The sequence below is a fragment of the Daktulosphaira vitifoliae genome, unplaced genomic scaffold (genome assembly GCF_025091365.1).
Source record: "Daktulosphaira vitifoliae isolate Bord-2020 unplaced genomic scaffold, ASM2509136v1 Scaffold_5, whole genome shotgun sequence".
In the NCBI taxonomy this organism is placed as follows: Eukaryota; Metazoa; Arthropoda; class Insecta; order Hemiptera; family Phylloxeridae; genus Daktulosphaira; species Daktulosphaira vitifoliae.
In genome coordinates, this window is record NW_026099576.1 from 2,083,611 (window position 1) to 2,098,730 (window position 15,120).

The 15,120-nt window shown below is 29.8% G+C and overlaps 2 protein-coding genes across 2 annotated transcripts in view; both read right to left on the bottom strand.

Moving 5' to 3' along the window:
- Positions 1-2,575: 2,575 nt before the first annotated feature.
- Positions 2,576-15,120, bottom strand: part of LOC126907156 (protein ABHD18) — a 73,881-nt gene continuing 61,336 nt past the window's right edge. The window contains exon 12 of the mRNA XM_050688257.1: positions 2,576-2,743. Within this exon, the coding sequence (XP_050544214.1) occupies positions 2,689-2,743 (55 nt within the window). The 3' untranslated portion in view covers positions 2,576-2,688. The remainder of the gene's footprint in view (positions 2,744-15,120) is intronic.
- LOC126908361 (uncharacterized) lies at positions 12,202-14,067 on the bottom strand. Its single transcript, XM_050690360.1, has 2 exons — positions 13,354-14,067; positions 12,202-13,290 (listed from the first exon to the last, which is right to left on the bottom strand). Exons 1-2 carry the CDS (start codon positions 13,664-13,666, stop codon positions 12,992-12,994), a joined length of 612 nt encoding a protein of 203 aa, XP_050546317.1. The 5' UTR covers positions 13,667-14,067; the 3' UTR covers positions 12,202-12,991.

The window sequence follows — 15,120 nt, forward strand, 5'->3', positions numbered from 1 at the left end:
AAATTAAAGCTAATGTAATGTACTTTAATTTGAAAAAAAAAAATTTGACCTCTGCACTTTTCTTCATGGTGAAAACGGCTACCGAATACTATTTTTGTGTGAAAATTCTCGATTTTATAATTGACATTTTTTACTTTAAAGTGCTATAACTTTTTAAAAAATGTAAGGATAATACAATTTTTTCATGAGAAGTACTATTTATATACATCTTTCATTGGATATACTTGTATTTTAAATCAGACTATTTCCCTATATATGGGGGGGCTTCAAATATAAAAAATGCATATAGAAAGTAGAACTTTTTCAACTTAACTTTTGAAAGTGTTCCGGAAGGTCTGACACTTTTATATATATCTTAAATTAAAGCTTATGTAATATACTTTAATTTGAAAAAAAAAAATTTGACCTCTGGACTTGTCTTCGTGGTGAAAGTTGACATCAAAGTTAATAAAAAATTACGATTTTTGTAAAATAATTTTTTTTTATATTTTTAACTTAATAATGCTCTAACTTTTTCAAAAATGAACATATCAATATAATTTTTTTTTATATAGATGCTTGATGTCTTTACTTATCATTTGGTATATTTTTTTTGTAAATCTGACACTTAACCTGCCCACAGGGGGGGATTTAAAATGACAACTTTTTCACAAAAAATTTACTTTTTCAACATAACTTTTGAAAATGTTCCGGAAGGTCTGACACTTTTATATATATCTTAAATTAAAGCTAATGTAATATACTTTAATTTGAAAAAAAAAAATTTGACCTCTGGACTTGTCTTCATGGTGAAAACGGCTACCGAATGCTATTTTTGTGTGAAAATTTTCGATTTTATAATTTACATTTTTTACTTTAAAGTGCTATAACTTTTTAAAAAATGTATGGATCAATACAATTTTTTCATGAGAAGTAGTATTTATATACATCTTTCATTGGATATACTTTTTTTTTAAATCAGACTATTTCCCTATATATGGGGGGGCTTCAAATATAAAAAATGCATATAGAAAGTAGAACTTTTTCAACTTAACTTTTGAAAGTGTTCCGGAAGGTCTGACACTTTTATATATATCTTAAATTGAAGCTTATGTAATATAATTTAATTTGAAAAAAAAAATTTGACCTCTGGACTTGTCTTCGTGGTGAAAGTTGACATCAAAGTTAATAAAAAATTACGATTTTTGTAAAATAATTTTTTTTATATTTTTAACTTAATAATTTGTGTGTGCTTCTATCAGTCTATAATATTCTAAAATTTTTTGTAATATGTTGCTATATAAATCATAAATTTAAAGAAAAAATGATTTTTAGTTTCACCTAAATTTAACGATGGATTTTTACAATTATAATCATATTTTATAATACGCTCAATTGAGTAAATCTTTTTAACAACTTTGTTTTGATTGGTTCATTTAGTTAAAGAAAATCATTAAAATTAATTAAGTTTTGAATATTACTATTGTAAAATCTTTTTAAACGCCAAAAGTTAATTAGAAATTATTACTATGATTTTTATTTAAGTAATCTATTACGATAAAAATGTAAAAAAATCTAACTTTTCTGATAAATGTACTGTAAATAGTAAATATAAAATTCCCTGATTGCATATTAATCTTAACAATTTAATTTTTTTCTATTTAATAATGTAAATTTCAAACTTGCAAGTTGAGCTAAATGTTATGGTAATAAATTCTTTTTTTTTTTTTATTAAAACTTTCATTTTAAAGGACAAAAAAAATGTAGGTTCAAAATGATTACTTTTATCATATTAAAAATCAAAATCAATAATAATTTAAAAACAATTAATTTTAAAAATTGTATAATATATAATTATAAGAATTACTAATCTGGATTTAATTAAGGAAATAGAAGTTGATGTTGCTTTTGTAATTATCCATCAATTTCTTAGAATTAAACATTATCTACTGATTTGCATCGAAGCGTTTCTTATGATAGTGATTTTAATCACTGTCAGATTAAATCTATACTGGACCCAACTATGCAACGTCCCCACTATGCCGCGACCCCACTGTGCTGGGTTTTTTTAATTCATTCTTTATACCTCATAAGGATGTTAACTTTATTTCTTATAATGGAAACATACTTATTTAAATAGTTCATAAAATGAAAAATGGTATAATTAAAAAAATGACTAGTCATTTAATTAAATTTTTTGTAAAAGGGTATTTAAATGAAGTAATTACCCCCTCTTTTCTACAGGATTATACTATTTTATCTAAAATATTTAGCTCAAAAAGTAATAACGATCGTGATATAACAAATAAAGATGTTATTTAATTCAAATTTTTTATTTAATCAACACTTGTGTTGATTAAATAAAGAATCAACGTGTAGTATCATATTAAGAAATCATCATATTATCAATAATGTTATTTAGAAAAAAATATAGTAACCATCTCTTGTTTAACACTATAAACTGAAAATTTCTTGTTATTTAATTTAATGTTTCTTTATATATTTTAGGTAGAATATTTTTTTGATGATTCAATATGGAAATATCAATAAGAAATTATAATTATAAAAGAGATGCTAGAAAATATCTAAAAAAATATTTGGAACATTTAAATATTCAAATTTATTTGATTCAATAATAATGAAATAAATACAAAATATTAATTTATTCATAGAATTTGTACAAATATAATTCTTAGATTATAATTAAAATTATTCACTATAATATTTATTTTGAGCTCTGCTAAATCCTTCAATGATTGCATTCCTGGAAATAAAATCAGTATAATTAACTATATTATTAGTCATAATTAGAGTTAAGTGCTTCAATAAAAAAAGTTTAGATATAATTTTAGATTCTTACATTATAGGTATTTATTATTTCTATATGTATAATTTTCTCTCTCAGATTATAGTCTGCTCATATTTTATATCAAAAACAAAATTGGTTTTAAGTTAAATTTAAAGTAGAACCTAGGAAAAAAATGTGTTTACAGGACAAACCCACGACAAGTTATGGGGAATCGGGTTTTCGGATATATTTAAGAATTTTAATGTTAAATACAACAAGTTAAATAACGGATGTAGTACATTAATTTTGGTATAAATATTTTTTTTTAATTTCTATTACTTTTCATGAAATGCAACTAGAATGTTTTTTTAATAGCATATTAATAGGTATATATAAAGCAGCATAATTGGCGGTTATGTAAACGATACGTCAAAAGATCACAAATTTTTACAAAAATGTACACACAATTCTATACAATTGAAGACACAATCATGAAAAGTTGAGAAAATTTCGCTCGTTCACTGTAAATTACGATTTTTAAAATCGGTAAATTTCGATGCAAAGCTGAGAAGGTATAAATTTTACTATGTGTTTTTTATTTAAATAAAAAAAAGTTTGTTCCCACTTTTTCTCAGCACTCATCATTGATTTCTTTCAACGATATGTCAAAAGATCAAAAATCGTATCAAGTCGAAGACATTAACCACAAAAATTAAAAAAATTTCCTCGTTCCCCGTAAATGGGGGAAATCTACAAAATAATTAAAAAATTAAAAATCGCTAATTTTCAACATTTTTTCAATTTTTTTTTACATAAAACTGCCATAACTTATTCAAAAATGAACAAATCAAAATAATTTTTTTTTTATAGATGCACGATGTCTTTACCTATCATTTGGTATATTCTTTTTGTAAATCTATAATAAAGTATAATATATTATCTTTAACTTTTTCCACTTAACTTTTGAAAGTGTTCCGGAAAGTCAGACACTTTTATATATACATATATATAAATATATATATATATATATATCTTAAATTAAAGCTAATGTAATGTACTTTATTATGGTAAAAAAAATTTCAGACTTAATTTTGGAGATTTCCCCCATTTATGGGGAACGAGGGAAATCTTTTCAATTTTTGAGAGTAATGTCTTCGACTAGATACGATTTGTGATCTTTTGACGTATCTTTGAAAGAAAACGATTCGGTGAGAGCTAAGAAAAAGTGGTAACAGATAAAAAAAAAAAAAAAAAACATCATAGTAAAATTAAGTTACGATTTATCGGTCGTATTGTACGGACGTGTTTATCTCGCGTACGATTGTAGTTACCCGCCTATTTTTAGAGTACTATTCCGCTATTGATAGTTTTTATTAGTTTGAATCCATAGTTTCGCCTTTTTGGCACATTTACGGTGTCCGCCTAGGCTCTGGATGCAAACCAGACCTAACCCGGGAGGAGGTGACCAGCACTACCCCCCACTGTGCCGTAGAAGCACTATGCAATCTTCCAATCCACAAATCTCTATAGATAATTCTCTTTATTCTGGTAAGAACAATCAAGGTTCTAAATCGCCAATTAGCCCCTTACACAAAAAACCTAAATCTGACGGTAATCCAAAATCCGATGACCCCCAATCTCAAACTTTCAGCATGGATAGTAGCTCACCTGAAATCATCAAACTTCAAACATAAACTCGCTCTATATCGATTCTCCTAATATATCAACAGTCAAACAACCAAATGTTCCTGAATGCTTTCCACTACACTACACTGGTCCCCTTAATGTACTTGTTTCTGCATCTGGCGATAATAACTTAGGTAATTTTCACCCAGTTAAGCTCGATAAAACTTTTTCTAAACTATTCTATATATATATATATATATATAGTCTTATCAAAACTAACCGGTTCACTACCACATACACCTATACGCACTGTGAGTATTCCCGACAACCTTAATGTTGCTGACCCATCGTTCAATCAGCCGGGTAATATTGACATTCTCATCGGAAGATATGTGCCGAAAAGCTCAAAACAAAAAAAAGCCCATACCTGCAAAAAACATTACTCGGGTGGGTGGTGGTAGGTAAATCATTAAAAGATATGAATGGTATCAAATTAAATTCGTATTTGTCAATAACGAAACATCAGTACGAATTATTAGATAATAAAATTGAATTATTTTGGAAAATGGAAGACTTATCTTCGAAGCATATTTTCACCAATGAACAAAAATTGTGCTTAACACATTTTTCCGAAAACGTCGACCAAAATGAGGATGGTAGATTTGTAGTAAAATTACCATTCAAAGTAAATTGTAGCCAACAGCTGGGCGATTCATTCAATTCAGCAGTACACAGATTTTTGTCATTAGAAAAATGACTATTAAAAAATTCCGAATTACATGATAAGTATAAAATGTTTATGTTAGAATATGAAAAATTAAAACATATGGAATGTATAGGCAATGCGAGAGGTGATAATCAGTTAATCGACAACAATAAATGTTTTTATTTATCGCACTCGTACATTTTAAACGATCATAGTAGAACGACCAAGCTGCGCGTTGTGTTTGTCGGGTCATCGAAAACCAGCACGGGGGTGTCATTAAATGACATATTAATGAACGGTCCCAAAGTACAACCAGACTTATTAGATATCATAATTCGATTTAGAACTCACAGATATGCATTCTCGGCGGATATAACGAAAATGTATCGACAGGTATTAGTACACAAAAATGATCGTGATTATCAACGTGTATTATGGAGATCGGATCCAAGTGAAGAGTTCAAAATATACAGATTACGTACAGTTACTTATGGGTTGGTACCCGCGAGATTTTTGGCGATGAGCTGCGTCAACCGAGTAGCTGATAAAACAACAAATACAAGATTAAAAGAGNTTTGGCGATGAGCTGCGTCAACCGAGTAGCTGATAAAACTACAAATACAAGATTAAAAGAAATGATCAAAAACGATTTTTGTGTGGATGATTGTCTTACCGGAGCAGATACGTTGACTGAAGCTATAATGTTACGTGATGAATTAATTTCAATTATGAAAAGTGCGGGATTTGAATTATCAAAATGGACGGCAAATCATGAAGATTTATTTCCTAATCTAAGTAATGGCAAATCACAAAAAATCTCAATGGATAGAGAAAAAGTAAAAACTTTAGGTTTGTATTGGGAACCGGAGAGAGATTACTATACATATGTCGTTCAGATACCAAAAATAAACGCTCAAGTCACCAAAAGGCACGTTCTTGCCGGTCTGGCGACGTTGTTTGATCCATTAGGTTTAGTAGGTCCTATCATATTAGTTGGAAAAATATTACTTCAAAAATTATGGCTTGAAAAAATCGGTTGGGATAGTCCAGTTCCGTCACACATACAATCAGAATGGAAAAATTATAATAGTTGTTTAAATGAGCTCAATTCATTTAACATACCTCGTTGGGTGGGGTCTGATAAAGAAAAACACATTGAAGTACATGGATTTGCGGATGCATCTACGAAAGCATACGGTGCGTGTATCTATATACGTACTACAGGTATGACGGACAGAGTCGTTAACTGATAATTAGTGTGCGCAAAGTCGCANAGTCGTTAACTGCCAATTAGTGTGCGCAAAGTCGCGTATATCACCGATAAAGGTAGTGTCAATTCCAAGATTAGAGTTATGTGCGGCATTACTTTTATCACGTCTTATGCATGTAATTATATCGGCGCTTAAACTGAACATATCAAAAAAATATTTTTGGACGGATTCAACTGTCACTTTAGCTTGGGTAGCTGCAGAATCAAGTAAGTGGAAAACATTTGTTGCTAATCGTGTCAGTGAAATACACATTTTGACTGAGCTTTCGGAGTGGGGACATGTGAAATCGAACGATAATTCAGCTGACGAGGATGTACGCCAAACGAATTAAAAAATAACATACTTTGGTGGCACGGTCCGGTATGGTTAATTAATAATGATTTCAAAGGTTCAATAGCACACACCGAAGATTTGGAACATATAAACGATATTAAAAACGAAGAAAAGATTACGTCTATTATCGCGTGTGTTACTACAGTAAGCCCGGTGTTTGATATTGATAAATATTCATCTCTGAACAAGTTATCACGCGTTGTTGCGTATTTATTACGATACAAAAATAATTCATTATCGAAACATTATGAAAATTTTTTATAAATTCTCCGTATAAATTACAATATTAAATTATTGAATATCAATTTCATACTACATTTAATTGCTTTAATAAATATTTATTTATATATTATACTTATAAATCAAACAATTACTAATCAGGAATAATGAAGGTAATAGGAATTCATTTTGCTTTTGGTATAATCCACCTATTTCTTAAAATTCAACATTATCTACAGATATTCTTCAAAGCTTTTTTTGTGGAAGTGTTTTAATCACTGTCAGATATTATCTTACTGCCGTTTTTTTTTTTATTATTATTTTAATCACATTTGTTTTTATAGAAGTTTTTATAATACTTTTAATATAATACATAACATGCAAAGTTGTAAAATTTTGAAGATACATCAATTTTAATAATAAAATACTATTATTTCTACTTTATGCAGAATATTTTTAATTGGGCCGAAAACCTAAGAGGGGGGCGTATAGCTGTATTCCTTGTTAGAAAATATATCGTTTTTTTTCTTCAAATATTGTAATTTTAGAATTTTTATATAATAAATAATATTGCTATAATAATCTGATTTTAGTTTTGCGCTGAACATGTACCGCAAAATAAATTCAATACAAATATTATTCAATATTGTTTCTTTTTACATTGTTCTTATTTAAATTTTACTGCTCACTATTATAGTACTATACTATATTATAAATTTGATCAATTTTTCTATATTAAATATAATATTTCCAGCTAAATTATTGTTGAATCAACAGACCAATCAAAAGAATTTAAATTAAAGACACCAGCTATAAGAAAATAATTATCAATATAATTTAATGGTTAGAGTATATTTCAATGGTTACCGTATTCAAATTTGCAATTAAACTTTTTTATTGCTTTTAATTTTTGATATTACTACTAATTACATATAAAATTAAAATTAAAAAAAAAAACAAATTTGTTTTCAAATTATTACTGATTTTCATTTTTAATATTGTAACGTGTTTAGTGTTTATCACCCACAGTCAAATCCAAAAAACGGGTGATGAGAGAACTAGGACGCTTGTTTCGTACTTATTGTTCTGAGTATCATGCTGAATGGTCTCGCTACGTTTCATATATCGAGTGGGGTTTGAATAATACCATTCACGAGTCCACTAGTTTTACTCCAATTGAACTTTTCTGTCCGGAGAAACATCAGTCATTGATTCAAACTATAGTAGATTTTCCACCAGGTAGTGATATTCCGCTCGAAACAAAGTTTGAGATAGCACGTGAATCTCAAAAGAGCAAAGCATTTGCTCGAAAACAACGTCAAGACCGCATAGGTCCACACACTACTTTTATNAACGTCATGACCGCATAGGTCCACACACTCTTTTTAATATCGGAGATACTGTGTTGGTGCGATCACACAAATTAAGTTCAGGTGCTGACAAAATAATCAGTAAATTTTTTATGTTATATGATGGTCCATATATTATTGTAGATGTCAAAAATACTAATTCATATGTCCTCCAAGATCCTGATAATGGGAAGATTAAGGGAACATATAATATAATCTTTTTGCGGAAGTACAGAGATCCTAATCAATAAGTCTGCACAGATCTTCAAATTTTTTTTGTCTTTTCTTTTGAATTTCATTTTTGTCAGTTCAATCTCTTGAGAAGTTTTGTCGTTTTACGTCCAATCTTTTCAGGGGGGTTTCTGTAACGTGACAAAATATGAATTTTATGATATAGATATATTTACTGTTTTGCTTTGCTAATGGGCGCGCGTACGTTATATCCGGGCGTGTTATCAGAAAACTGTACTGTTGCTGTCAGGGTGAACGCTATACACACAATATTCTTTATCAGTTTAATAATCGTTCCCTATATGACACATACACTGGCCACCACTGTCAATACCTGTATAATTTTGATATTGTTCATATTTTCATCTGTTTTATATTTTGTAAATTGTTAAGCCGATAGCCTCTCCCAAACGTAATCGTCGTCGTCGTTATGTCTCGCCCGGTGTGTAAGAACTTTTTGTGCTCTCTTCCTTTTGAACCACCGTCGTGGTATTTTGGCTGTGTGCGGACAACCAACATTATTTTGTTTTCTTTCGTGTGTGTCGTTCATTATAATAATGTATTGATTCAACAAGGCGTCGGCCATTTCCGGGGCCGAGATCCCCATCTTAGGATGAGTCCCATCCGGGACTGGGTATCGTATATTGTTTTTATTTTATTTAATATATTGTTTTGAGCCTTTTTCTGTCTTAAATTTATTTTTTTATGAGCTGTATATAAATTTTAGCTATAATTAATAAATACAAGGTTATTGGTCAGTGGTGTGTCATGTATATTGACACGACTTACGTCGCAAAAATGTGGTCGACACTGGTTTGAGGGTAGAGACCCGTGGGCCGTTTATTAAATGAGCGACAACAGATTATTTTAACAAAAATAAAACAAACCAAAAAGATAAACACAGTAATAATAATTTTTGCATAATATCGCGGCACTTTCGCTGGCGTCGACGACGCGATGTCCGGCGTAAACCTTGAACGGCAAAATGGTTAGCAGCGTTGTAGGCGACGGTGCGCGGGTGCGGTTCGGTTGGTCGGTATTGTCGCTTTCACAATAGGAGGAAGACTCTCGCATCATTTGCGGCGGGTCGTCGTCGGCCGTGCGGCATTTGCTGGACTTTGCACCGTAGCGTATAACACGCGGTGTTGGTCAGTAAAATACTCATAGTAGGGCGACGGCTGATAAAGGTGGCACGAGTCGCGGGGCATCGTGTATAACGAAGCGACGCGGGCCGTGTCAATATTTAATACATATATATATATTGTTCCCGCAGTGCCTAAGTACGGTCCGGCCGGCCAGATTACAAAAATTATCCACCAAGCCCAGAGTACACGGACTTGTTCCGATGCGGAAGACACTTCACGTGTAATATTTAAAAGTTGTAGGTTAAAATTTTTTTTTGTCTTAATAATTGTTTTTTTTTCTCTTTTGTCCCTTCATTTGCAGAGTGGTTTTTGCCTTCGGGTTTTGTCCACTATTAAATTAACTAATAATTTAATAAAGTCCTCTTAATTTTCTTAATCAACAAAAATCTTTTTATTGCTTGAATATCTTCAATGTTCACGTGTATCTTATTTTTTTTTCCCTTTAAATAATTCTCTCTAGTTTTAAGATAACGGTCTTCGACATACTAAAGTACGTCCACCACTGGTGACATCAAATATACATATTTGTTTTATTTACAAGGTATCAGCGTATTATAGTCTACAACAACACTTTATATTTTAGTATATGTATATATAATTTTTTTTTAATCCACTTTGTTTCATCAAAGTGTATATTATTGGTTTTCTTATTATTTTTTTTTTAAATCCACTTATGGTCCGGGTGTTGTTTTTTCTTATGATCAAGACCCTCGCCTAAGTGGTTGGCGACCCGATTTCCTTTTGCAAGGGAGCCATGAGGGTGGCGACTCCACAATCCGTTGCGTGGCCCAAGTCGTCACCTCTCAATATGTGTAAAAATAATCAGTGCAAATTCCATTTTTTATCTATTTTTTTTGGTCCTTTAAAGTTGACTTTTGTGAAAATTTATAATAAAAAAAAGTTTAATTTGCTACCATAACTTTTAGCTCGACTTAACTTATTACCCTCAACGGCTACTACGGAATCACCGACAGGGCACCGATTATGACCTAAGCGCGGCCAACAACATTATCAAAAAAACTTACAAAACGCTCCACCTTAACTTCAACGTAAGACTATGACGCAGTTTCAATGGAAATTTATTGTCGCTAACGTGAGCATTCCTAACATTGGTTCCTACTTTATGACATATACCACTTGTTGTTAGGTTGACGTACCAAACGTTTTAACGATGACGTTACAGTCTTGTCTGTATGGGGTAAGTCCTCTGTAAATCAATGTAGCATAAATTCTTTATGGTGACTATCAAGCACTAAACGCCTGCACTATACCACATCTTATTTAGTGAGACACAAATCCATGATTTCTCACACAATCTGGCTAACTTCACGATATTTTATAAAATATCGGTAAAACAAGGTACGTGACCCATTTATTACTCTCCATCTATGAATCGGTGAACTATTCTAGGCACATAGTTGAAACAATACCATGTAGTACTTTCACTATAAAAGTCCGAGGTTAACCTATCTCCCGCCGAATGAAACTCCAACAACCAGGACTATGTACTACCAGCTACTGCTCTGTATAGGGCCTATTAACAACAGTCGCCTAGAACCAAACCATCAACATTACCAGAACGCAAAACTCGCTCAGGCTGCCAAGTAAGATTCCCAGACATTTTCGACCCCATCTAATTCCACTCCGAGAGGGGGTGGTGTGATGGTCGAACATTATAGAATGTTTGACTGCTCCAGCGAGAAGATATTTAAGGCTGGAGCGGTTTTTCCCTAGTCAGTTTAATTAGTTTCAAATTTGGGCTCCCTGCTTTCAACGTACATATATTCTTGTTGTATACCACACAGTGTTTTATTATTTTTGTACAATTGCTTATTAATAAACGTCAATACTCATTAAACAAAGTGGTCAATTATTGATTTAATTATCACAATATTATCCAAAGGGACATTTTTAGATACATAAAATTAAATACTTAAGAACTAAATACTGAGATAATTTTAAATTGATTAATACAATTTAACAAGGATTGTCTTCTAAATTTTTTTTTCAATTAATAATGATTTATTTGATTAATAAATGGCGGCTTCCTATTAAAACTATTATTTAAGCAATTAATTTTTGTAGTGCAATAAGATATCAAAATATTGGTTTATATCCTTATTTAAACAGTATTATATAATATATCGATCACTTATTTAAACAACTGTTTCTAAAAAAGGAACCCGAGTCGAAATTTAACGCATCAGTAGCACATCTAGATTGTCAATTCTATTGTTTTCTTTCGAGTAGGATAATTTTAGCCCATCAGTAGCGTTTCAGAGGTCATCACTAACAGCTTAGTGTCTCAAAATGAATAAAATACCAAAAATTAAGCACATCAATAACGCATCAAATTTGTAATTTTCAACTTTACTGTGAAATAACGTTTCAAAAACTTATCAAAATCATAAAAATTTTAAAATCGAGTTAGCATTTCATTAACACATCAAAGTTTTCAATATTTATAAAATAACTTTTCTAAAATCCTAATAAAAATAATATTTATTTCTAAAATAAAGTGAAAAATATTTATTTATTTAATAAAAGATTACATTTATTTTATCAAGTTTTTACAGTATGTTTATGAATTTCGATTATAATTAGGATATGTATGAGGTATGTATGCATATTAGGGTGTCCCTTATTTTGAAAATTTTGGAAATTCTTCGGGCTCACCCCCCAAACTTGTGTGTATACATATAAAAAGTGTCTACAAAAAATTTCAGGCCGATCAGATAAGTTTAACCCGTGCCGACTTGGGGTTGAAAATCGGCCAAAAGGGGTACTTTTTTAGTTTTTAGCAATTAACTCGTAAATTAGTACTCTCACAAAAAAAAAAAAATTAAAACTAAATTGTAGATCTAATTGTTTTGTATAAATTAAGTCCTTACAGTTTTTCTTTTAAATCCATTAGTTTTCTAGAAAAATGTCAAAATACATAATATTTCGTAAAATTGCCGAAATTAGCATATTTACGAATATTTTATCATATATGACGAACCATATGTGATACGACCTAATGTTTCATACAAAAATTGTTTAAAATTAAATTTTGCGAAATAAAAGTATTAAGTACAAATTTCATTGAACCGATCGTTTTATTGCTATAGCTGAATTAACTCGATCATATTACGATTTTTACTAAATATATGAATTTTATTGCTTAATTTAAATATATTTCCTTTATATTGTAAAGTGATGTATTTGTTTGACTTAAACTCATAATGATACTTACTTCTCAATATTATTGTATAAATTAAAAAAAAGTTACTATATAAAATACAAAATGTTAAATTCAAAATAATTCACAAATTATAACAAAAATATACATTAAAAACTATGTTTTAATGTTTTTTTGTTGCAATTAGGATATAATATTCTATGCTCTTGAACACACAGTGTAAAAGTAACTCAGCTTTTTCATCGTTTACAGTTAAACTTTCATGAAAATCTTCCATTACCTTAACCGCTTTATCTGCAGAGTCATTTACTACTTTAAGTGAACATACAATTTCTTTTTCGTGTAAATAAAAATTATCAGTATTCCAATTACTTGGATCCAAATTTAAAAAATTAGTATTGATATCGAATCGTTTGAAAAATTTCATACTGCTTTTTGACAAAAAAGAAGCTACAGTTTTTCCTAAAAAAAAATATCAATCACTGAATAGTCATCAAAAAATAAAGATATCAAAAATTATTATACCTGAAAATGATTTGTCAATATGACTCGATGAAAGAATAAAACGTTTACTAGGGTTTATTATTGACTCATTATTAAGGGATACAACCATTAATTTTTTTATTTCGGTTGAAATGGAATCGTCCATTTCCCAGAAAATATTACACTCGCGAATAGTCAATACTGCTTTTGCTCTTATAGTAAGATTAACAATTCTTAGGTTATAAAAAAAAACTTTTAGAACTTGTCCAATGGATGGAAGTTTTGAACCTAAAATTTGAGTAGTCAAAGACCCTATTAAAAATATTTTATTGTCATTTCTTAATACTACGGACATTTTTACGTACACTAAAAGAAAAACACAATAGGAAGCAGTTCAACTTAATACGCGATGTGAGCGACTAAAGTGGTATAAGTATAAGTTCACTATATCTATTGCTGCGATTTGTAATAAATTTACGATTTCCAGAGTTATTTATAATTTAAAAATAATAACAATACATTAATTCAGTCATACCATAGTATTATCGCCGTACTTGTACGATAAGTGTTGTAATGAACCAGATGATAACTAACAGAATCTAGCATTAAAATTCATATATTTAGTAAAAATCGTAATATGATCGAGTTAATTCAGCTATAGCAATAAAACGATCGGTTCAATGAAATTTGTACTTAATACTTTTATTTCGCAAAATTTAATTTTAAACAATTTTTGTATGAAACATTAGGTCGTATCACATATGGTTCGTCATATATGATAAAATATTCGTAAATATGCTAATTTCGGCAATTTTACGAAATATTATGTATTTTGACATTTTTCTAGAAAACTAATGGATTTAAAAGAAAAACTGTAAGGACTTAATTTATACAAAACAATTAGATCTACAATTTAGTTTTAATATTTTTTTTTGTGAGTGCTAATTTACGAGTTAATTGCTAAAAACTAAAAAAGTACCCCTTTTGGCCGATTTTCAACCCCAAGTCGGCACGGGTTAAACTTATCTGATCGGCCTGAAATTTTTTGTAGCCACTTTTTATATGTATACACACAAATTTGGGGGGTGAGCCCGAAGAATTTCCAAAATTTTCAAAATAAGGGACACCCTAATGCATATATTGAGGAATTTATTAAACTAATAAATAATTATTCTTCTTTATCTTAAATATTTATATTTATTCTAATTCCGTGCTGTTTATGGGACAACTAATGTACTTTTTATTATTTACATTCATATAATACATATATCTAAAAGGTTTTCAATTGAAACCATTGAATACTTCTTTGTATACGTGCAGTTGTATATGTGTGGAAGCCAAATGTTATAATATGGAAAAACTAATTTGAATTCTTGATTTCTTTTAAGTCTTTGTATAATGACATAATGTTTAGGCACACATTGACATTGACCATTAATACATTCACATTATTATTATTATTTGTGATGTTTTTGAAACGCTAGTGAAATGCTAATTTTCAAGAATAGCGCATCAACAGCATTTCAAAGTACTCAAGTTTAGGCTATCAATCACGCATCTAACCTGGGCAATCCCGAATAACTGCAATTTGGAAGTGTTATTGATGTGCTAAATACCATTGAGCGAGGTACTTTTAAGACTATCACTAGAGCATCAAACGTCTCAATTTTTGAAAACTTTGAGATGCTATTGATGTGTTAAATTTCGACTCGGGAATATCTATTTTATACTAGTTGACAAGAAAATTGAAATCGATATTGATAATATCGCGATTTTTCAACACAAGAATGATATTCAATAATAGTTGTT